We start from the raw sequence: 22,598 nt of genomic DNA on the forward strand, positions 1-22,598 counted from the left end.
GAGAGGAGAAAGGGAAATTCTTGCTTATGGAGTGCTGAGTTTCTGTATGGGGTGATGAACGATTTTTGGAGATAATTGTGATAGCTGTAAAATATGGTGAATGTAATTAATGTCACTGACTTATACATTTAAAAATGGCTACAATAGCAGTTTTTTTGCTATATATATTTAATCACACACACACAAAGTGGATAGAATTTGGCATTGGAGCAGAGCAAGGGAATCAGTGAGCCCCTGAGCCTCAGCATACATGGACCACAAAATGGGGTCCCAGAGGAGAAATGGAAGCAGATATATTGGAGGTAGTGGAAAGAGAGCTGGTGTATTCAGGAGATGTGGCCTCTAGCTGTGGCTCTGGATGAGCCTGGACAAACTACTTAACCAAGCTTCTGCTTTCTCTGACAGAAAATGAGGAAAATAATACTTGTCCTGCTAATTGACACTCAAACAAGACAATGGAAGTGAGAGAATTCTGTAAACTCTAAATAGCTGTGAATTCATGAGGAATGTTTGGTTCATTGTTGAGGAGAGTAGGGGGACAACAAAGGGTCCAGAATGAAACACAGAGAGGACCGATAGTGGTTGAGTTGACATTCTGATGTGGTTTATGGTGTAGCCCACAGTTTTTAACTGGCTTCCAGGAAAAGGGAACGGTTCAGTTTTTTCACAACCCTGTGTGAAATGCTTTTCTGCACCTTTCCAGATATAAGGCCTAGACAGGAGACAAAGAGCTGTGGAATATTGAGGGTCTTGGGTGCTAAAAGGAAGTCACGAGTGTGAGAATGGGAAGTAGGTTTGAGGCACCAGTGGCAAATGACACCCACTACTTAAGGAACCCTGGGCCATTTCCGTTGGGAAACATGCACTGACCTATTATAGCAACCCAGGGAAAAACAGCTGGAGAAATCACAATAATCTAAACTGTGTAGGAAACTGATGTGTTTATTGGTGAAAACCATAAGTGTTAACCCCACACAGAACACTCTGGAACCTAGTGACCTGAAGGTCTCAAAGGGAACTATGATGGTTAATTTTACGTGTCACCTTGACTAGACTATAGTGCTCAGCTGTCTGGTTAAACACTAGTCCAGATGTTGCTGTGAAGGTATTTCGTAGATGTGATTAACCTTTACATTCAGTTGACTCAAAGTAAAGACTACCCTCGATAATGTGGGTGGACCTCATACAATCAGTTGAAGGCCTTAAGACCAAAAACTGAGGTTTGCCAGAGAAGAAGGATTTCTGCCTCGAGACTGTAACATAGAAAACTTGCTGGAGTTTCCAGCTTGCCACCTGCACTACAGATTTTGGACTTGCCAGCCCCCCACAATCCCATGAGCTAATTTCTTAAAATAACACCCTCTTTCTCTCTCTAAAACCAAAACCAAACTAGTTCATCGTTATCGATTCGATTCCAATTCACGGTGACCCTACAGGACAGAGTAGAACTGCCCCATAGGGTTTCCAAGGCTGTAATCTTTATGGAGGCAGACTGCCACATCTTTCTTCCACAGGGCAGCTGGTGGATTTGAACAGCAGAACTTCAGTTAGCAGGTTACCAGTCGAGCGCTTAACCACTGCACCCAGGGGTCCTTTATACATATATACACATACATATACACACACACACACACACTCATTAGAAGCAAGGATGGTGGTTCTTCAGCTTTGGACACAGCATCTGGAAAGACCAATCATTAGAAAAGGATATCATGTTTGCTAAAGTAGTGAGCAGCAAAAATGAGGAAAACCTCAGTGAGATGGAGCGACATAATAGCCTCAACAAGAGGATCAAACATATCAAAGATCTTGGAGATGGTGCAGGATCAGGCAATGTTTCCTTGTTAAACATAAGGTCACCATGAGTCAGAGCCAAGTCAACAGCAACTAACAACAACAACAACATATATAACTATAATACAATACAGTACAATACAATATATAATGTTGTTAGTTGCTGTCGATTCTGACTCATGGTGACCCCATGTATGCAGAGTAGAACTGTTTCATAGGGTTTTTCAAGGGTGTGACCTTTTGGAAGCCAAACCTGTCTTCTGAGGCACCTCTGGGTGGGTTCAAACTACCAACTTTTCGGCTAGTAGTCAAGCGCTTAACCGCACCACCCTGGGATTCCTTAATATACAATATATATTACATATATGTGTGTGTGTGTATACATATACACACACACACACACACACATATACATATTATATATAATCACACACATATATATACATATTATATATATATATCACACATATATATCCTATCTATCCATCCATCCATTCATCCATCCATCCACCTACCCACCCATCCATCCATCCATCCATTTATCTATCTATCCTATTGGTACTGTTTCTCTGGAGAACTATAACTAATAACAGGAACTAAATGAGAGAGGGCTCATGTTTTTTGTTTGTTTTGATTATGAAATTCACATGTAGCAATAGTTAATCTCTAGGCTGCTTAACTCCCATGCATGCCCCTGCCCTAGTGGTCCAGAGCCAAGGCACGCAAGGGGGATGGTGACAGCTCCTGCAGAGCTGGTCACAGGTAGGTGTGTGCTGTGAGGTCACTGCTCGTCAGAGGTCCCACTGCTTTCATTGCTCGTTGCCGCTTTGGAGGTTGGAAATGGGCTTCCAGCCCTCTCTCCTCCTTAGGAGAGAAGACCTTACTCTTTTGGCCTCCAGGATCCAAGCAAACCAGACTAAAAGCTCATGCTGTAACTGGAAATACTGGATGTTTTCCATGGCAGAGGAGCAGACATCAATAGACTGATCTCAGAGACAGCCCAAGCATCCAGCAGCAGCCCCAGATAAGAAGGCAAAGTTGGCAAAGCTACCATTTCAATACGCATTCATTGGGCAGCTACGATGTGCCCCCTTCTCTCTCTCCTCTTATGTCAAAAGGTAGAAACTACCTAAGTGCCCATCAGCAGATGAATGGATAAACAAAATGTGCTATATACATACGATGGAATATTATTCAGCCACAAAGAAAAATGAAATCTTTATATATGCTACCACATGAATGAACCCCAGTATGCTATGTGAAATAAGTCAGACACAAAAGGACAAATATTATATGATCCCACTTATCTGAAATAACTAGAATAGGCAAATGCATAGATAAAAAAGGTTTATTAGTGGTTACCAGGTACTGGGGGGAGTGGGAGTTAAAACTAAAGGGGCACTGAATTTCTGTTTGGGGTGATAAAAAAAACTCTTGGAAACGGATAGTGGTGATGGTAACACAATGTGATAAATAGTAATTAATGTCACTGAATTTATACACTTAAAAATGTAAAATGGAAAACTTGGTGTTATATATATTTTACCACAATGTATTTTTTTAATCACAGTATAGCTATAAAAATGTTGCCCCTTCCACTTCATGTTCTGAGGTTAAATAAAACGAAACACATCAAATAAAAAAAAAAGTGAAGACACTAGGCACTATTAAAGAAAATATGGGAAATACATTTGAGCAGGTAACCCTTAAGTTATATTACGTCAGTCGTTCTCAAAGGGTGTTATTTTGCACCAAGGGGACATCTGATAATGTCTGGAGGCATTTTTGGTTGTCACAACTGGAGGCAGGGGGGTGCTACTGGCATCTAATCGGTAGAGGCCAGCGATGCTGCTAAACATCTTACAATGCACAGGACAGCTCCCCACAACAAAGGTTATCTAGCTCATAGTGTCAACAGTGCTGAGGCTGAGAAACTCTGCATACATGGTTGGCTTCCTATTCTCCCAGCGTCTGCTTGGAAGTAGCCCAAAATGGGGAATTTCAGGGTCATACTTGTGATGGAGACTCTAGGAATCCAGGTATCCGTGTGAAAAGTGAGCAACCATGAGTGCCCACCCCGCTGATCATTCCAGCATGTTCACATGGCCAGGCCTAAGTGCCCTTTTCAATCTTTTTTTTAATGTGATTTCACAACTACACCTCTGATATCTCTAAAACCTTGGGCAATTTGAAAATATTTACTAAAGCACCAAAGTCCCTTTGGAAATTTCCAGGCAGCCAAGACCCAAATTGCAGCTGGCCCCTTTAAACAAGAAATGGAAGCGGGCAGAAAGGAAACAATGATTTAGAGAGGCCAGGGTGGACCCTGCTTCTGCTGGTCATCAGCAGCTTTTACCAGATGGTTACTTTACTTGCAAAGCAAGGTATTGGCCCCATGGATTCCATGAGGTAACTGACTCTTGGTGAAGGGCTAATGAATGTCAGGGTTGGCTGGCCAGAGGCCACTCTTCACTGGCTTCCTACTTGGACTCAGGGATTGTGGCTGGTGTATCCTCTGGCCTCTGATCTGGCCCTTTACCCTCAAAGTCACCAGGGGAAGAGAATGAGGGTTTTGGCAATTTCAACGAAGAAAGAAAAATGATCTAGAAAACCTACCCCTAGTTTTTGTTGATTAAAAAAATTATTATTTTTAGATGCGCCAAATCATCTCTAAGAGATTAGATTTTCTGATTTTCAAAAGAAAACAACAACATGCAGTTGGCTTAGACAGCTAGGCTCTAATGAGAAAATTCTACAGCAGCAAAACTCACAAGCAAGCTTTCCAGTAAATATAAGCCTCTTGACATGGTAGTGCAGAAACAGTGATGAGGGCGTCTGAGATGCTTTATTGTTGTGGACTGCCAGGAACAAGACAATTTCTTCTTTAAAACACTTTACCGTAGTTATCTAGTGCTGCTCTAACGGAAATACCACAAATGGGTGGCTTTAACAAACAGAAATTTATTTTCTCACAGTTCAGGAGGCTAGAAATCCAAATTCAGTGCGCCAGCTCTAGGAGAAGGCTTTCTTTTTTTGTCAGCTCTGGAGGAAGGTCCTTGTCTCTTCGGCTTCTGCTTCCAGGTTCCTTGGAGATCTTCATGTGTCTTGCCATCTATCTTACCCCATCTCTCCTCTGTTCGCTTGCTTAATCTCTTCTGTATCTCAAAAGACATTGACTCAAGATACACCCTACACTAATCCTGCCTCATTAACACAACAGAGACAACACATTCCCAAATGGGATTATAACCACAAGCATAGAGGTTAGAATTTATGACATATTTTGGGAGGACATGCATAATTCAATCCATAACAGATTCCTGGAGACTTAATCACATATATAACCACAGAAGATACACTATTTGGAGCAGAGGTCAGCAAAGGTTTTCCATAAACGGTCAGATAATAATTTAAAGCTTTGCAGGCCAAATGGTCTCTGTTGCAACTACTCACTTCCGCCACTGTAGCACAAAGCAGCCATAGACAATATGGAAATGAATGGTCGTAACTGTATTCCAATACAAGTTTATTTATGGACACTGAAATCTGAATTTCATATCATTTTCACATGTCAGAAAACATTCTTTTTATGATTTCTTTTTCCAGCCATTTAAAAATGTAAGAACCACGCTGTGCTCACGGGTCTTACAAAAACAGGCAGTAGGCCATTGTGGGCTGACCCCAGTCAGGACTGAAAATTGCAATTTCCACTCATTCTTAATTCTGAAGCTGCTATGTAAATCTGATTTTCCTCTTTTTCGTATTCTAATTCTGAAACCCTACTAGTAAAATTGATTAAAAACAAACGAGACAAATCCATCAGCTATCACACCACCCTCCACTAAAATACGCAGGCAGGAATGACCTGGTTGTGACCACTGAGTGACTCCTACACTACAGGCTACAAGGACCCGTCCTGCTCAATGCAATGTGAGATAAATGGCTTGTTGAAGGCTAGTCTTCCAATGTTATTTTTAAACTCATCCAGTGTGCACAATCTCCTTGTTTAGTCTTTGCAGTTTTATATTATTCAAAGTTTGGGCCAGGGGAAGGGAGAGGAGGGGCACTGGGGAATGTTCCAGTTTCTGAATTTACTGTCCTCCTCCCTCACACATGCTTCAAGACATTTCTTATTCTCCAGAAAGGATATGTCCCGTTGGTCACAAAATGTTTCTTGAAAACACATCAATGCAGTGAGGAGGTACTCTCGTCCTTCCAATGCATGCCCTATCTCCCTATAATCAAGCTAATATTTAAAACCAAAGAGTATTTTCACACTCATAACAGAAGAGTGAAACACAGATCTAGAAAAAGTGGGTTCTGAACTTGGTTGTGAATCTGACATGTATGTGAAGGGGACAGCTTGCTGGATAAAACACGGGACATTCAGTTAAACCTTAATTTCAGATAAACAATGAATACTTTTTTAGTATAAGCATGTTCCATGCAATAGCTGGGCATCTTGTATTTTTATTAGCTAAATCTGACCACCCTAGTAGGGAACAGTGAAAAGATGAGCCAGCCTGGAGCAGAAGGTATTTACTGGGGAAAAGCAAAAACCTTTTATGTAGGTATGGGTGGTGCTCATTTTCAAATAGCTCCCCTCCAAAGGCTGGGAACCCCAGTTTCCTGTTCTGGTCAACTCTCCCATATCCTAACTGATTCTGAGAGCTCTCAAAGTAGGGGTGCAAGTGGGGCAAAGCAGAACTTACTTACATTTCAGTGTTTTACAGTTGATTCCTGAGGGAGTTTTCTGGGGGTGATGGAACTGTTCTGTATCCTGACTGTGCTGGTGGTTACATGAATCTATACATGAGGTCCCTGGGTGGTGCAAATAGTTTGTGCTCAGGTGCTCACCCAAAGGCTGGAGGTTCCAATCCACTCAATGGTGCCACGAAAGAAAGGCCTGGCGATTTCCTTCCATAAGTTTACAGCCATTGGAAACCTATGAAGCACAGTCCTACGCTCACACACCTGGGGGCGCCATGAGTCAGAATCAACTTGATGGCAATGGGTTAAAATTCAGAGAAGTGTATACCAAAAAAAGTCAATTTTATTCCTTTTTTTTTTTTTTTAAGAGTGCTTTCAGTTTTTACTTCTTCCATAGAACTCATGAGTTCATCCAGCCTCCTGGGTAAGTAACTGATTTCAGTAGCAGCCCTGACTCTGACCGGGAGACTGTTGTTTTTACAGGGTCACACATCCACCACAAATGGGCTTCTGGCATGTCCATCTCACCAGTTTGCCAAACGTGCCTAAACATATCTACTTCTCACTTAGGTTCAAACTGTAACACTTATCCTCTTCTCCCTAATATTACCACTTTACAACTAAATAAAATACCCTGTGAAAGGCAAAGTTTGAAAACCAGCAGCCCAGGGTAGAAGTTAGGGGGGCCAGGGTGGGGAACAATTCAGCCCACAAAGTGTTCAAATCTCATTATGTTTGGTTTGGTCTACGCAGTGTCCAAATCACTGTGAATTTTTTAAACATCAACAGATTTCATTTCAAAAGCTGGACTTGCAGTTTCTCTTGAAAAATTAGAAGATCCTGAGCTTGTATTCCCTCAAAATACCAACCAGATGGAGCTGAGCGCTGCCTGCCTCCTCTGGAGCCTGCCCTCTGTTACCACAGCCCCAACAGTTCAGCCACGTCGGCCCGGTACCTGCAGACATCTGGAGTTTTTAACCCTGAATGTCAGGCATTAGGTAGGATGTCTGACACGTGGGAAGGTCTCAGGAACTGGGAGACCCTCCCAAACTCCCCTTAAAACAAGCTATAGGGTAAAGTTACCATCTTCTGTCCCACTTTCTGAACCCTCAGGTGCCCTGTCTCCCCAAAGAGTAGATGACTTATTTGTGCTGGGGGAGACCTGGAAAAGGCCCCCTCCTCTACTAAGCCAGGAACCCTGGTGACATAGTAGTTAAGCGCTAGGCTGCTAACCGAAAGGTCCGCAGTTCGAACCCACGAGCCACTCCGTGGGAGAAAGATGTGGCAGTCTGCTTCCATCAAGATTTACAGCCTTGAAAACCTTATGGTTAGTTCTACTCTGTTCTACGGGGTCACTATGAGTTGGAATCGACCTGTGGCAGTGGGTGTGGTTTTTGATCTACTAAGCCGGAGCCCCCAGGTGGTGCAAACCGTTAGGTGTTTGACTACTAGCTGAAACCATGGTGGTTCTAACCTACCCAGAAGCACTTCAAAAGACAGGCCCAGTGATCTACTTCTGCAAGGTCACAGCCTTGAAAACCTTATAGAGCAATTCTACTCTGCACACGTGGGGTCTCCAGGAGTTGGAATGCACTCGATGGCAACTGACAACCACCACCACCTACTAAGCCCGTCTGCGTCCAGCTTTTCTCTGTGGACCCAGGCTTAGGGCAGATGGAGAGCTGGAAGCAACCAGAGGCAGCACTAGTGACATGTCAGTAGCAAGAGATGATGGTGGGAAGGGAAGCGACAGGAGGGTAATTGAGCAATTGAAATTACTTTCACCTTCACCTCCTCTTCTCGCTGTTTTCAGAGCCCGTACTTTCTCTTCATTCTCCCCTATTAGATCCAATACTTATCTGATGTCTATCATTCTCACACCAGTGTGAATAAGGATGGAGGGAGAATGTAGTGCAGGCTACTAGAGGTTTACTTCCAGTAATTAGTAAAATTAGACAGCACATTCCACAGCCAGCCTTCAGGACTGGGACCTGCCCCGCCTTCTTACCCATCTCCACCAAAACTTACAGCATCTGTTGTTAAATATCCTTTGGGTTTTGTTGTGAGTTTTATCTCATTAATGGCAGTAAATTTTGAACACATATGCTCAGCCTTCACTATTCACAAACAAAGCTGCCTGCAAACCGCCTGGAACAGAAAAGGAGGGCACACAGATAATTGGAGCATCACCACTCAGAATGTGGTTTTGCTTACCTGGAGAGGCAGTATTTCCTTTCAGGTTCACCCATGTTAGCCTCGAGCTTTTCAGATCTTATATGTCTTACAGTTTAACTGGGAGTAAGGAAATTTTCAAAGCACTTCCCACTTCATTAGAGGCGGCAAGTATTATCAGCCCAAGATGACAAGTCAGGCTGCAGACACTCAACATTTAAGCAGACCAACCAGGAGCCTGGGGATAGCCACTGGATGGACTTTATGGCCACAGCCTAGAGACACCTCTCCTAGATCCTGGCCTCTGTACCATGTCACACGTGGCAAACGCCCACTATCAAAGCTACTCAAGTCCTGAAGCCCCATGTATTTTTTCTTTTTAATTGTTCTTTAGGTGAAAGTTTACAGCTCAAGTTAATTTCGCATTCAAAAATTTATATACATGTTGTTTTGTGACATTGGTTGCAATCCTCACAATGTGACAGCATGCTCCCCCTTTCCACCCTGGGTTCCCTGTGTCCATTCACCCAATTCCTGTCCCTTCCTGCCTTCTCCTCCTCCTTTTGGACAGGAGCTGCCCATTTGTCTCATATATTTGATTGAACTAAGAAGCACATTACTCACATGTGTTATTTTTTGTTTTATAGGCTTGTCTAATCTTTGTCTGAAAAGTGGGCTTCAGGAATGGTTTCAGTTCTGGGTTAGTAGCATGTCTGGGGGCCATAGTTTTGGAGGTTCCTCCTGTCTCTGTCAGACCAGTAAGTCTGGTCTTTTTATGTGAACCCATGTAGTATTGATTAGCCTTGAAGTTGTCACATTAGCTCTCAAACTCAGACAACGAAAATCCCCTGCCGACCACCAAAGGGGTTAAATTTTCAAGCATATGTTTTTCTCTTAAGAATAACATTTTTTGTAACCCTCAAAGTTTTAAGTTTCAGCCCTGAATTTAAAAATAAAGTGAATACTCAGATGACTGGTTATAATTTAGCAGATGAGGGGAAAACATCCCACCCACCTAGAATAGTAAGTAAACCAGTATAACTCAGCAAAAAAGTAAGGGCAGGTTTTACAGATGCCTTGAAGACTGTGATTCCTGCCATGTTTGATCCTGCACAGACTGTCAAGAGCCCAGAAGCCAGTGGGGCAATGAAATTGGCTGCTGTGGGGCAATCAATGGGCAGGAAGATGTGTTCTGAGGTGTGGCTCGTGTCCTTTTCATCTACAGCTAGGGCTTTTATCTTGGGGGCTCATATTGTTTTTCTTTCCCCTTCCATCTTACACAAGGGAAAGGTACCAGATTCCCTATTCCTTTTTTCTGGCTAAGCTCATACGATGCTGTCTATAGAGGTACCGATACTAGGGTCAAAGACTAAGCCCAAAGTATTTTTAATATATGTTCAAACATAATGTAAATAGGATATAACCTTTTCTCTCTCTATGTATATACATATAAAACATATGTATAAAAAATATATATATTACATCAGTCAAGAAGTCAAACAACATATTGCATCGGGCAAGTCTGCTGCAAAAGACCACTTTAAAGTGTTAAAAAGCAAAGATGTCACTTTAAGGACTAAGGTATGCCTGACCCAAGCCATGGTATTTTCAATCACCTCATACGCATGTGAAAGCTGGACAATGAATAAGGAAGACTAAAGAAGAATTGATGCCTTTGAATTATGGTGTTGGCAAAGAATATTGAACATACCATGGACTGCCAGAAGAACGAACAAGCCTGTCTTAGAAGTACAGCCAGAACGCTCCTTAGAAGCAAAGATGACGAGACTTTGTCTCTTGTACTTTGGACATGTTATCAGGCAGGACCAGGAGAAGGACATCATGCTTGGTAAAGTAGAGGGTCAGCAAAAAAGAGGAAGACCCTCAATGAGATGGATTGACACAGTGGCTGCAACAATGGGCTCAAACATAGCAATGATTGTGAAGATGGCACAGTACCGGGCAGTGTTTCATTCTGTTGTACATGGGGTCACTATGAGTCGGAACTGACTCAATGGCACCTAACAACATATATATGTGTAAAAATATATACACACACATACATACATATATATTTTAAAATAATCTCCTTTTGAGCATTTGGATTCAACATGAGATCAATGAAAAATACTGAGATAATAATTAACAAAGGGCACATGTAGCTCCATCATGCACTGCCCCCCACCAACCTCTGCTCCTGCTGGCATTTCCTGTCAGAAACAGGTCTCAGCTCTGGGGCATTCTCCCAAACCCACAGTGCTTGTGAGCGACCTTTCCTCTAAGAAGTACCCTGCACTGTGCAGCCCAGCACCCAAAGTCTGTTGGTATTCTCTTAGGCCTAATGCAGTACAGTGCAGCCTCTGGCTTTGTGGGTTTTTTTACAGAGAAGAATCTGGGTGAGGCAGAATCCTTCTAAAAATGAAGGGTTTGCTCAAACCATGGATGCTACAAATAAGGGTAAGGGAAGCCTGTGTGACATCCTTGCGAGAATAAACTTCTCTTTGATAGGTCAGTGACAAGCCATTCTTGTGGACACACAGACTAGCTTAGGAGAATCGTTGCTGTTGTTAGGTGCCGTCGAGTTGGCTGCAACTCACGGCAACCTAATTATAACAGAACGAAAGACTGCTCAATCCTGTGCCATTGTCATGATCATTGAATCATTAACCATCATTAAATAAATGAACTTCAGCTGCTGCTCATCCTGGCCTTCTACTAGAGTTGCCCACATGAGAAGCAGCTGCACCGAGTCAGTGCATGCAGGTGGGGGCTGGCTCAAGACTTGATTAGCTTAATTGCTATGGAACTCTCTACATCATAATATGTTTGGTACATCTCTCTCAAAGGGCCTCCCACTGTACATGGCCTCATCTGCTACTGCATAATTTTTTGACTCACTGATGTGTCCCCTAAAGCCTCCCAAGGTGAACTTTTTAACCCATAGTTTTGGTCAGCCAATCCCAAGCATACCTTCCCAACTTGCCCAGCCAATCCCAAGCAAAACCTCTAGACAGATCTGAGTGACCAACAGAGAGAAACGCCACTTTATTTAAATAGATTAAAGCAGGTACTTCTCTTGATCGGCCACCCTGGCATGTGAGAGGACCATAACGACATCACTTTCAAACTGGTCTATGTTTTAGGCTCTCTCTAAGAAATACTGAATTTGGTCTTTTACTCTATTTCACCTCTTCAAAATACAGAACACAAACTCCTGGAATTACAATGGGCAGGAGACACTTATCAAGACTCAGACTCTAATCTCCTTCTACTATTGGTCTCCCACCACTACACCAGTGTGTTCCCCAGAACAACAGCTGCAGCATTGGCATCACCTGAAAACTTGTTAGAAATGCAAATTCTCAGACCTACTGAATCAGACACTCTGGGGGGTGGGGCCCAGCAATCTGCTTTAAGGATCCCCCCACCAATGTGATTCCGATGAAAGCCAAAGTTTGAGAATCACTATTCTATAGCAAAGGAGCCCTGATAGTGGTTAAAGTGCTCAACTGCTAACCAAAAGGTGGGTGGTTCGAACCCACCAGTCACGCCACAGGAGAGAGAGATGTGGCAATCTGCTTCCATAAAGATTTACAGCCTTGGGAACCCTACGGGGCAGTTCTACCCTGTCCTATAGGGTCACTATCAGCCAGAATTAACTCACTGGCAGTGGGTTTAGTTATTTGGTTTGGTTCTAATATCACAGTTTGCAAAATGTCTATCTCAAATGGCAGTTGCTGCTATTATTAGAAGTCCTGAGCCCAGCTGGGTCTCCCTATATTGTCAATTACTTAGAGGCTCTTAATAAATCAGAACCATCCCAAACATTCTCGCTGACATGTGACAGATTCAGATTTGCATACCTTGTATAGATGCCTTAAAGATTCTTCTATAATAACAGGAATTTCCCATATCAAGACGCTAACTCTTTTACATTTTTCTGTTGATTTTGAGAGAGCAATATTCTGAGTTATAATAATGTCAGTGATTACAAGGAGTGGCTTAATATTGAAAGATGTAGCAAATGTGCACTACTTTTCCAATGATCCAAACACATGGACACGAAACCCACAAAACTGGCAAAAAGGCAACCTGATCTTGCAATATCATGAGAGACCTAGGGGGTACTGTTAATACTACTTCACAGTATCCTCATGAAATCCAAATAAGTCAATGCATAAGGAATGCACATTGTAAAGTTCAAAGCTCTACCTACATCCGGAGGTCACAAAATGTCGACCCGTTGGCCTAAAGGAATTTTGTTGTGTCCACAAAATTTTTAAAGTTTTTAAACTAGTTGACTGTTGTTGTATGCTATCTAGTCAATAACTTTTTTTTAAAAGGAAATTTCACATTTTAAAAAATCAGATTTCTAGCTTCTCTTGAAAATGAGATGTGACAACATAGGGCCCATGGTCTCACATGGGATAAAATAACTGCAACTGATAAGTGGCATCTGCTCTCCAGGTCTGCACACCTCCACCCAACCTATGGCACTCACTTACACTACATGATGGTCCCTGGAGCCCTCTGTGTTTACAATTCCTGCCCACTTCAACAATCTTTTTTGTTTTCATTACTATCCTCATGCTTGGAAACTCTCAGTAGTTACTTTATTCATCTGAAGTCTTGCAGTTTGGCAAAAATGTTGAGATTAACAGAATTCACCTTTCACTCTGTGTCCATGTTCTGTTTAAAAATGTATGAATTATGATTTTCTGATTCACTATTCACTATTTTAAAAAGGAAACATTTGCTGAGTGTCTACTGTATGCCTTCTCTGTGCACTTCCCATGAAATCTCTCAATTAACCATCATAACAACTCCATGAGGCAAGCATTATCATTATCCCCACCTTAGTTAGAGGTGAGGAAACCGAGACACTACAAGATCATAGAGATAGTAATGGAAAAGCCAGGACATGAACCAAGGCCTTCTGACTCCAGAATCCATGCATATAACTCTGTCAGACTGTACAAAGCACTGACAGCCCTGGGGACTACCGTCTCCATGCATCATTGCCTGTTTGCTATCTCAGTCAATATAACCTGATAATGTTAAGTTACATGATGACCAACTTTTAACGCCAAACAAGTTGATCAACATCTCCAAAAGGGATCAGTGATGAAATGTGGGTAATTCCAAAGAACAAGAGCAGTGGTCACAAAAGCATTGGGTAGCTCCAGAAGAAATGTAGAAACACCTCTACTGAGCCCTGGTTTTTTCTAAATATTGACAAACCATAACTCACAAATCCCCTTGCTTGGCTTTTTTTATGCTGACTTTTTTTTAATGATGACTGCTATATCTCTCAGAGTGCCTTAAAGTTTGCCAGAGTAGTTGCTCTTTGTCCCACGAGGCCAAAACCCGAAATAGTCTGAGGTACAACTAAGTGGCCAGAGAGGTGTATGACCCTTGAACATGCTTGTGTAAGGCCTGGTTTGGCACCACCAGACCCAGAAATGACCCTGAACAGGCCCAACAGTCATCTATCTGCTAAGCGACCCTAAAGATGCAGACAGGGTGAGAACTTCCTCAGCACCAATATCCCAGGCAAACAATATTTTAGGCCTTATCTGACTTTATAACATCTAAGTGAAATAACTAACTTGGAATTTTATAAGCAGAGTGTCGTTTGTGTCTCTGAGATGGAAGAAGATAGCAGATAAATGGCCGGGATCTTAAATTCTCCAGTCTTCTGCTAGCTGCCCACCACCAACATAGATTCACAAGGGGCATGTACAGGGGTGGTCCCAACATAAATCATAGTGTTTATTACTATCAGGGTTGAGTGTGGCCTCTAATCACTGAGGAATCCCCGATCTGAGAAGCTAAATCGTAGCGAGGACTTTTGGCTTAGGCAAGCCAAGCTAAGTGGCCAGAATCAAAAGCAGGCTGGGTGGCCTCGTTGGCTACCGACCCCACTCTCCAACCCTGGTACTCAAGTGCTTATTGCTCCAAGACAAGAGGAGGCGTGGAAAGACGAATCTAGGAAAATCCAACAAGTAATTCTCTGTAAGGCCAGTGCATAGCCAGTCTAAGCCATTTACCTACACCCAGGCCTACTCAAGACAGAGAATAGGATGACATAGCTGGACAATGAATAAGGGAGACTAAAGAAGAATTGATGCCTTTGAGTTATGGTGTTGGCAAGGAATATTGAATATACCATGGACTGCCAAAAGAATGAACAAATCTGTCTTGGAAGAAGTATACCAGGATGCTCCTTAGAAGTGAGGATGGCAAGACTTCGTCCCACATACTTTGGACATGTTATCAGGAGGGACCAGTCCCTGGAAAAGGACATCAATGAGATGGATTGACCCAGTGGCTGCACCAACAGGCTCAAACATAGCAACGATTGTGAGGATGGCACATGACTGGGCAGTGTTTCGTTCTGTTGTACATGGGGGTCACTATGAGTCGGAACTGACTCAATGGCACCTAATAACAACAACAACAGGAGTCACAGGCCCACTAACCTTACCATTTGACTGAGAGTTTCAAGAGGGAGGACCCAAAGTGAAATCCCAAAAAGGAAAGATTCCATAGAGGCACATCCAGGCCCACATTCCCCCAAGCTCACCTCCCTCCTGCTCACCAGGGGACTTCAGCTCAGTGTTATCCTAGTGGCAGCTCCAGCCCATATCAGAGCACTCTTTTGAGGCTAAAAATGCCACTAACACAAGCAATCAGGAGTCTAGAGGGACTGGGACTTAGTAAAACTCTTCCCCATCTCACTGTGCGAGTTTGGAAACTGCCTGGTACACCTCAGAATTAAGATAATGGGACCTGCTCTGTATACCTCAGAATTAAGGTAGCGTATGCAAAGTTATTGAAAATCATAAAGTACTATACACATGCAAAAGATCATTTTTATCATTCTGAGTGAGTTCTTATTAAATGACAAAATTCCCTAAAGAACAAATGTAGGCTGGATTAACATTTCATTTTTCAGCAGTTATGAACACATTTACGTGGGTCCCTAGTGTGGGTTGAGGTCTTGTCCATAGGGCTCTTAGGGCGTTTGCCTAAGACAATCTCTGTAATGTTTAGTTATGCTCACGCATGCTCAAGGAAGAACATCTTCATCTTCCCTTAGATGCACAGACATAACAATCTCTCCCGCTCCAAAGTTGGTTTCCATTGAGACGCAGTGGCTGCTTCTCCTAAGGAATGTTACTCACTCAGTTGGTGCATACATTGGGCATTTCCATGCATGGAACCCAGGCTTGGAAGACTTTCCAACGGATGTGGGCTGTGTTGTCTCGGGCTTTCCCAGTCCTACAGAATCAGTCTGGTTGTCCTCATCAGCTCACGCTCAGCTGCTGGAACCACTTGCACAGTGTGCTCATGGAAAAAGTGTGAGATGCTGCTTGCCATCGTCTTGGGTGGCAGTTCAGAGCAGCAGTGAAAGTAGGGGCTCCAGGGGCCAGCTGCAGGGGTTCAAATCCTGGATTTGACACTATTTGTTTAATGCTGGGCTAGTTATATAACCTCTTAGTCTATAAAACATGGATAAAATACGAGTATCTACCTCATTAGGTGGTTATTAGAATTAAACAGATAATGGATGTTAAAAAGCACTTTGCACTGTGCCTCACTAAATATAAAACGCTCAATAAATGGCAATTATTATTCCCTGGAATTACCACCATTCATATTTACTCTGTTACAGAGGCATTTTACTATCTTCTAAAATTACAGCTACAGATGAAAGGAGCAGCCTGAGAGAAATAGTTGTCAAAGATGGGCTTGCTCTTCTCTAGGCAGGAAATAGGATGGGATACATCTTTTCTCACTGATTTGTCTCTGGTCTCAATTGGAAGAGTCAATTAAATCTCCATAGTTACTGAAAAAGCGATTAATTCTTTTGAGGAAAAACCCACAGATGGACATGTGACAAATATCTTAGGTCACAGGACATCTGTCCTTTCAGAACTGAAGTGTGCAAAGCTGGGGATCTTCCTTCTTGTGGTTGAAACTTGGAGACGTTGACTTTTCTGTGATGTCAGTACGTTCCACAGAAGAGGTGCTCTGTAAATACTGCTGAATGAATGGATGGATGAATCCCCAAATCAGAGTCCCCGCCTCTGTGTCTGAGGCCGTGCGGTATGATTGATTACATTTGTGTAGCTCTTCTAGCCATGGTCTTATAACCCCCACCCAGGTGATTGTGTGATAGGGTAATTGTGGCCTACCAAGGGGATTGGTCAGTTTTGCCTTAAAAGAGAGCCAGTTCCATAGCAGGTAGGAGAGACGTCTACCTCCACCAAGGAAGGAAAGACTCGGCAGCAGGAGAAGGTGCAGTGGGCTTCCCAGCCCATCAAGAGAGAAAGCTGAGTGCCTTTGGGCAGAGACTGAGGGCCAGGGAGAGGCATGCCTGATGGAAGAACTATATCCTGAGTGTTCTTGAGCCTGAATTGTAACTGTTACTTCCCTAATAAACCCCATAATTGTGAATGTGGTCTGTGAGTTCTGTGTGGCCACTGCAATGAATTATTGAACCCAACAGGGAGTACTGTGGGAGGGATGGTTGGTGTCAGAGTTGGTAATGATGGTGGAGAGAGGAGGCACATCTGACTTCCGCCTCACAGAAATCAGCCTTGGGCTGTTGATCTTGGTTCTCCTTCCCACTCTTGGGGTTGGAGGAGGTCAGACATCTCAGCCAGGCCATTTTTTTTTTTTTTTAACTGTACTTCAGGTGAAGGCTTACAGAACAAATAGTTTCTCATGAAACAGTAGTACACATATTGTTTTATGACATTGGTTAACAACCCCACAACATGTCAACCCTCTAACTTCTTAACCTTTTTTTTCATGAAAATACACGTAGCCAAAGATACACCATTTCAAAAATTTCTACATGCACAGTTCAGTGACATTGACTATGCTCTTCCAATTGTGCTGTTATTCTCACTTAAGATGAAGGCTTACAGAACAAAATAGTTTCTCATTTAACAGTTACTACAAATGTTGCCCTATGACAATGGTTGACAATCTCACAACACATCACCAATATCCTTACTCATCCTTGGGTTCCCTATCACCAGCTTCCTTGTCCCCTTCTGGCCCTTGTCACTGGACTACTGTACCTCATTAGTCCCATTTGGTTTTATGCAGCTGTCCACTCCCAGGCTGAACGGTGAACCTCGGAGATAACTTCACCACTGAGCTAAAAGGGTGTCTGGGGGCCATACTCTTGGGGTTTCTCCAGTCTCCTTTAGGCCAGTAAATGTGGTCTTTTTTTGTGAGTTAGAATTCTGTTCTACATCCTTCTCCAGCTCTGTACAAAACCCTCTGTTGTGACCCTGGTCAGAGCAGTCGGTGGTAGCCGGGCACCATCTAGCTGTACTGGACTCAGTCCGGTGGAAGCCTTGGTAGCTGTAGACAATTAGTCCTTCAGACTAATCTTTTCCTTTTATCCTGTTCTCTTCATTCTCCCTTGCTCCCAAAGGGATGAGACCAGCGGAGTATCTTAGATGGCCGCTCACAGTCAGCCAGGCCATTTTTACAAGCAGCTAGAGGAACTGCTGCTGGGCAGGGCCCTGGCCTTTGGTTAGAGTTGGGGAAAAGGATAAAGAAGCCTGTTCAGACTCTCTCCACTTTAGAGTTGAGCCTCTAACCCCCACAGGACAAGGCAGCAGTGTAGACAGGTAGTGAGGGCTCTAGGGCTCTGCCTCAACAGTATTTAATGGCAACTGTATGCCAGGTACTTCACTTACATCATATCTAAACCTTGCAACCAGCTCCTGAGGTAGAACTAATGGGCCCATTTTATAGATGAAGGAACTGAACCCAACCCTTGTCCGAAGTCCTACAAACTGGAACCCCAGTTTATCTGCTCTATTAGACAGCAGCCAAAGTTAATGATGGGTGAGGACTCATTCTTTTCCTCCCCTACATATCCCAAGAGACTTCAGGAGTGCTAGCTTCTGGGGGCAGACTTGTGAGCACCTCAGGTCTCCTAAGAATGCCAGGAAGGTGGTGGAGAGAAGCAGGGTTTGCCAGATTTGAAGAATGTGCAGCTAGGTCTGCTGGCACAGAACTATTTACTGATGTAGCCCCAAGTCCTCAGTCCCTAAATCATCTAATATCTCCCTCTCTCTCTTTCTCCTCTCTCTCTGTCACACACACACACATTTCACTGTTAGAAAATCTACACTGATAACAACTTGTATGTTCACTGGCACGTTCATAATAATCAGCAACAGCTCCGCAGGTACACAGGACAAACTCAATGCCACAACTGAACAGACAGAAATGAGTATTTGTGTTTATTCTTCTCATACACTCAAGAGAATTTAAAAAATACTCGCTAAATCTTTCGTGAAAATCAACTTGGCCTCTGCTGGGATTACTCAACCCCACTTGGAAAGCGGTGGCCTTAGTGTTAGCTGCTACTGGCTCCACGTTCAGAAAGCAAGTCCTTTCACGGGCTTCAGCTGTTCCTCAGGCATCCAGTAAAGCTGGTCATGCGAAGGCAGAAAATGTGACAACTGTTGGAAACTTTCAGCAGCAGCCAATGCTAGTGACTAGGAGTTCTCAGGAGCAGCCGCTTCAACGACAGCTAAAGCATCCTATTATTCAGTTTATACAAAACACCCACCAGCTACATGGCACCAATAACTGAATATCTCCTTTCTTATCAAGTTCATGACATACTGGCCACACTGCCTTGCCACGAACTTTAGGAACCATGAATGACTCCATTAACCATCAAAATATACACGCGGAGGGGAAGGGGAGAGAAAGAAGAAAACAGCCTTCCTGAGTTTTGAGGACCACTTTCAAAGGCTGCCTGATAAGCAAACCATAGCATTTCAACATTGCCAACAAACGTTTCTCCCACTTTGGTGGTAAAGTCTCCAAGACATTCCAGATTTAAAGAGTTTGAGAAAGAGGGTCTCAGAGCCACACTGAGACCAGATCAAACGCTTTTTAAAAAAGAAGGGTCTGTATGCATTTTCCCCAATGAAGTGTTGGTCCAAAGGCTTTTGAGAACACTTTAACACACTTTGCTTCCAAAACATTACACACTATTTCTCCAACAAATTTATGTTTCCAGGGAACTCCTGGATGCACACACATACATACACAAAAGTACTTAGGTAGAAGAATGTCTGGAGATTCTTTTATGTCAATACGTTAACAGACCTTTTCTTTTTAATTGTTATTATTTCATACAGCAACAGTAAGCATTCCCTCATCCACAAAGGAAATATATAATCCAGCTGTGGTGGCTCCAGTAAAAATACCACATCTGTGGATCATTGGCAACACTACCACAAGATTGCTCAAATCTAGGCAGCCTCAGAGAGGTCTCTGTTATACCCAAGATGCATAGGGGTACACTTTTCTGAAAGTGCATATAAACTTTGCCAAATCTGGTTGCTCTTTTCTATGCTGAAAATAGGTTTCCAGATTATCCACACCCATAAGAAAGAGGCTCTCTTGCAATATTATTCCCTGGGCCCAGTTTTACATGAAGTCCCCAGGCTGCTCCAAGGTGGTGGCTTGAACCCGTGCCCTTGTCATTATCAAATAGAGAAGGAAAAAATGAACACTCCCAGTTTCTGGGAGGAGGTTCTACCGCGAGGCTGGCAGAGGAGACGACTGCTGGTTTTCCACTTAACAGGCAAACGAACGGCTTCCGCAGAGAGGATGACAGCCACCGTTCTAGTCACCGTTCTCTCGTTCTCCAGTCTATGAACTCAACGTATTAATGGGCACTGGGTGATAATATTCCAAGAGTCGCCCCACGTCTCTGTTTAGTCTTCTCCCAAAGCCCAGCAGCAAGCATCTTATTTCTGAGCCAATCCTCCACATTTAAATCGCTAGCCCAAAGCGCGCCCTGGGGGTTTATATCTACAGACATAGAAAAGGCAGCACAGCTGAACCTTGACAGACTTTTCCTCTCGAAACACATGCCCTGCGGCTACTGTGCTGGAATGCCGCTCGCCCCGAAACACCTGGGGGTCCCTTCCATCGCAGACAATAGAGCAAGAAAATAAAATGAAAGTGGACTTACTGCTATGGCTTGCAGCCTTTCCTTGTGCAACTCCGCCTCTGCCATCCTGGAGAAGGACATACAGGGAAGGGAAAGAAAAAAAAAAAAAACACACGCTGTAGTCACCCAAAGAAACTGATGGGCACCCCGGGGGGCTTTGACAGAAACCGGAGAACCGAGGAGCGGCCGGGGTTCCGCTCCGGGAGCGGCGGGCAGAGCTGTGCGCACTACTGGCTCGCCCCAGCTGAGCCTCTGGCCCTCGCCCGCCCGGCCACCTGGCTGCGTCCCAGCGCCGCTGCTAACTGCATCTCATCGCCGCTGCCGCTGACCCGCCGCGTCCGCGCCAGTCAGGGACGTGGGCCGCCGGCAGTCGCCGGGAGTGCGCGCTCGCCCCGCGCTCATTCTCCGCCCTGACGTCTCAGCGCCTCGCTCCGCCCCTGGGGTGTGGGGGACCAGCTGCAGCAGCCCCGGGCGGCTCTAGGCGGGCAGGAGACGCCGGGGTTGCCAGGCCGCGCGGCCAAGGGAGAGGCACCTTGTCGCGGTGGGTCACCAAGGCACAGACGGGCGGCGCACGTGCGGGTGGACACCTGGGGCGCGGGCGCACGGCGAACCGCTAGGGCGCACGGCTGGCGCGCCCTAGTGGATTCACCTTCGCTGGGCCGGGAGCAAGGCGAGGTGGCGCCTCCGCGGGACAGTGGCCTGGAGCAGATGCGGGTGGAGTAGTTTTTGACAGAATGCAGGGCCGCAGAACGCGTGGATTACGTGCAGGCTGCGGCCACCGAGTGTTCTGGGCACCTTCCAACTCGCCAAATGATTGGGTTCCACGTGGGTACATTTCTAATGGGAAGGTCTGCCTTACTCACACGCCTTAGATGGCTGGGTCCTCAGAGGTCAAGTTGGCCGAGGGCAAGGGTACATCTCAAAACAGACCACCCTTCTGATGAGGCCAAAAGTAGCTTACAAAACCCGAAACCTGTTGCCGTGGATTCGGTTCCAACTCATAGCGACCCTATAGTACAGGGTAGAACTGCCCCATAGAGTTTCCAAGGAGTGCCTAGGTGGATTCAAACTGCCTACCGACCTTTTGGTTAGCAGCCGTAGCACTTAACCACTATGCCACCAGGGTTTCCGTAGCTTACAAAGAGGGCTGAATTTGCAGTCCTAGGGGCTCACAGCTGGAGCCCTGGTGGTGCCGTGGTTAAGAGGTTGGCTGCTAACAAAACGGTCGGAAGATCGAGTCCACCAGCTGCTCCCTGGTAACCGTATGGGGCGGTTCTATCTATCCTATACGGTCACTATGAGTCGGAATGGACTTGACTGCAATGGGTAGGTAGTAGGGTAGGTAGGTGCTTAGCTAGCCTAGGCCTGACTATTTATCAGCTGTGGAACCTTGGACAACTCATAACCCCTCTGAACCTTATTTTCCTTATCTGACCAAAAAAAAAAAAAAAACAAACAAACAAACCCAAGTCACAGCCACCCTATAGGACAGGGTAGAACTGCCCCCATAGGGTTTTCAAGGAGTGGCTAGTGGATTCAAACTGCCAGTCTTCGGTTAGCAGCCGAGCTCTTAACCACTGTGCCACTAGGGCTCTATCTGACAAATGGGGATCTCAATAGTTACCTCACAGAGTTGAGAGTGCTGAATGAGATAAAATAAACGAGGTTACAGATGTTTGTTCTTATTATTCAGTGACATTCTGGGACAAAACCCTCTGGAGGGTCTTTACTTCTATACAGAGCCTCTTAAAGGAAAAGTAGGATCTGATCACTAAAATATTTCACTTACTATCAAAACAGGAGACAGGTACTAAAGTACAGCTTCTGTGACATGCCCTGGGCTAGATGTGAGAGATGGTTAAGACCCAATCTGAAATGAAACAAATGCAAAAAAAAAAAAAAAAAAAAAAAA

At 44.2% G+C, this 22,598-nt stretch overlaps 1 protein-coding gene across 1 annotated transcript in view; it reads right to left on the reverse strand.

Annotated features, from left to right (window-relative positions):
• Positions 1-20,797, reverse strand: part of LOC101346811 (paralemmin-2) — a 191,091-nt gene extending 170,294 nt beyond the window's left edge. The window contains exon 1 of the mRNA XM_012554371.1: positions 20,708-20,797. Coding sequence (XP_012409825.1) covers positions 20,708-20,767 — 60 coding nt within the window. The 5' untranslated portion in view covers positions 20,768-20,797. The remainder of the gene's footprint in view (positions 1-20,707) is intronic.
• Between the last annotated feature and the right edge of the window lie 1,801 nt (positions 20,798-22,598).

The sequence above is a fragment of the Trichechus manatus genome, unplaced genomic scaffold (genome assembly GCF_000243295.1).
Source record: "Trichechus manatus latirostris isolate Lorelei unplaced genomic scaffold, TriManLat1.0 scaffold00016, whole genome shotgun sequence".
Lineage (NCBI taxonomy): Eukaryota > Metazoa > Chordata > Mammalia > Sirenia > Trichechidae > Trichechus > Trichechus manatus.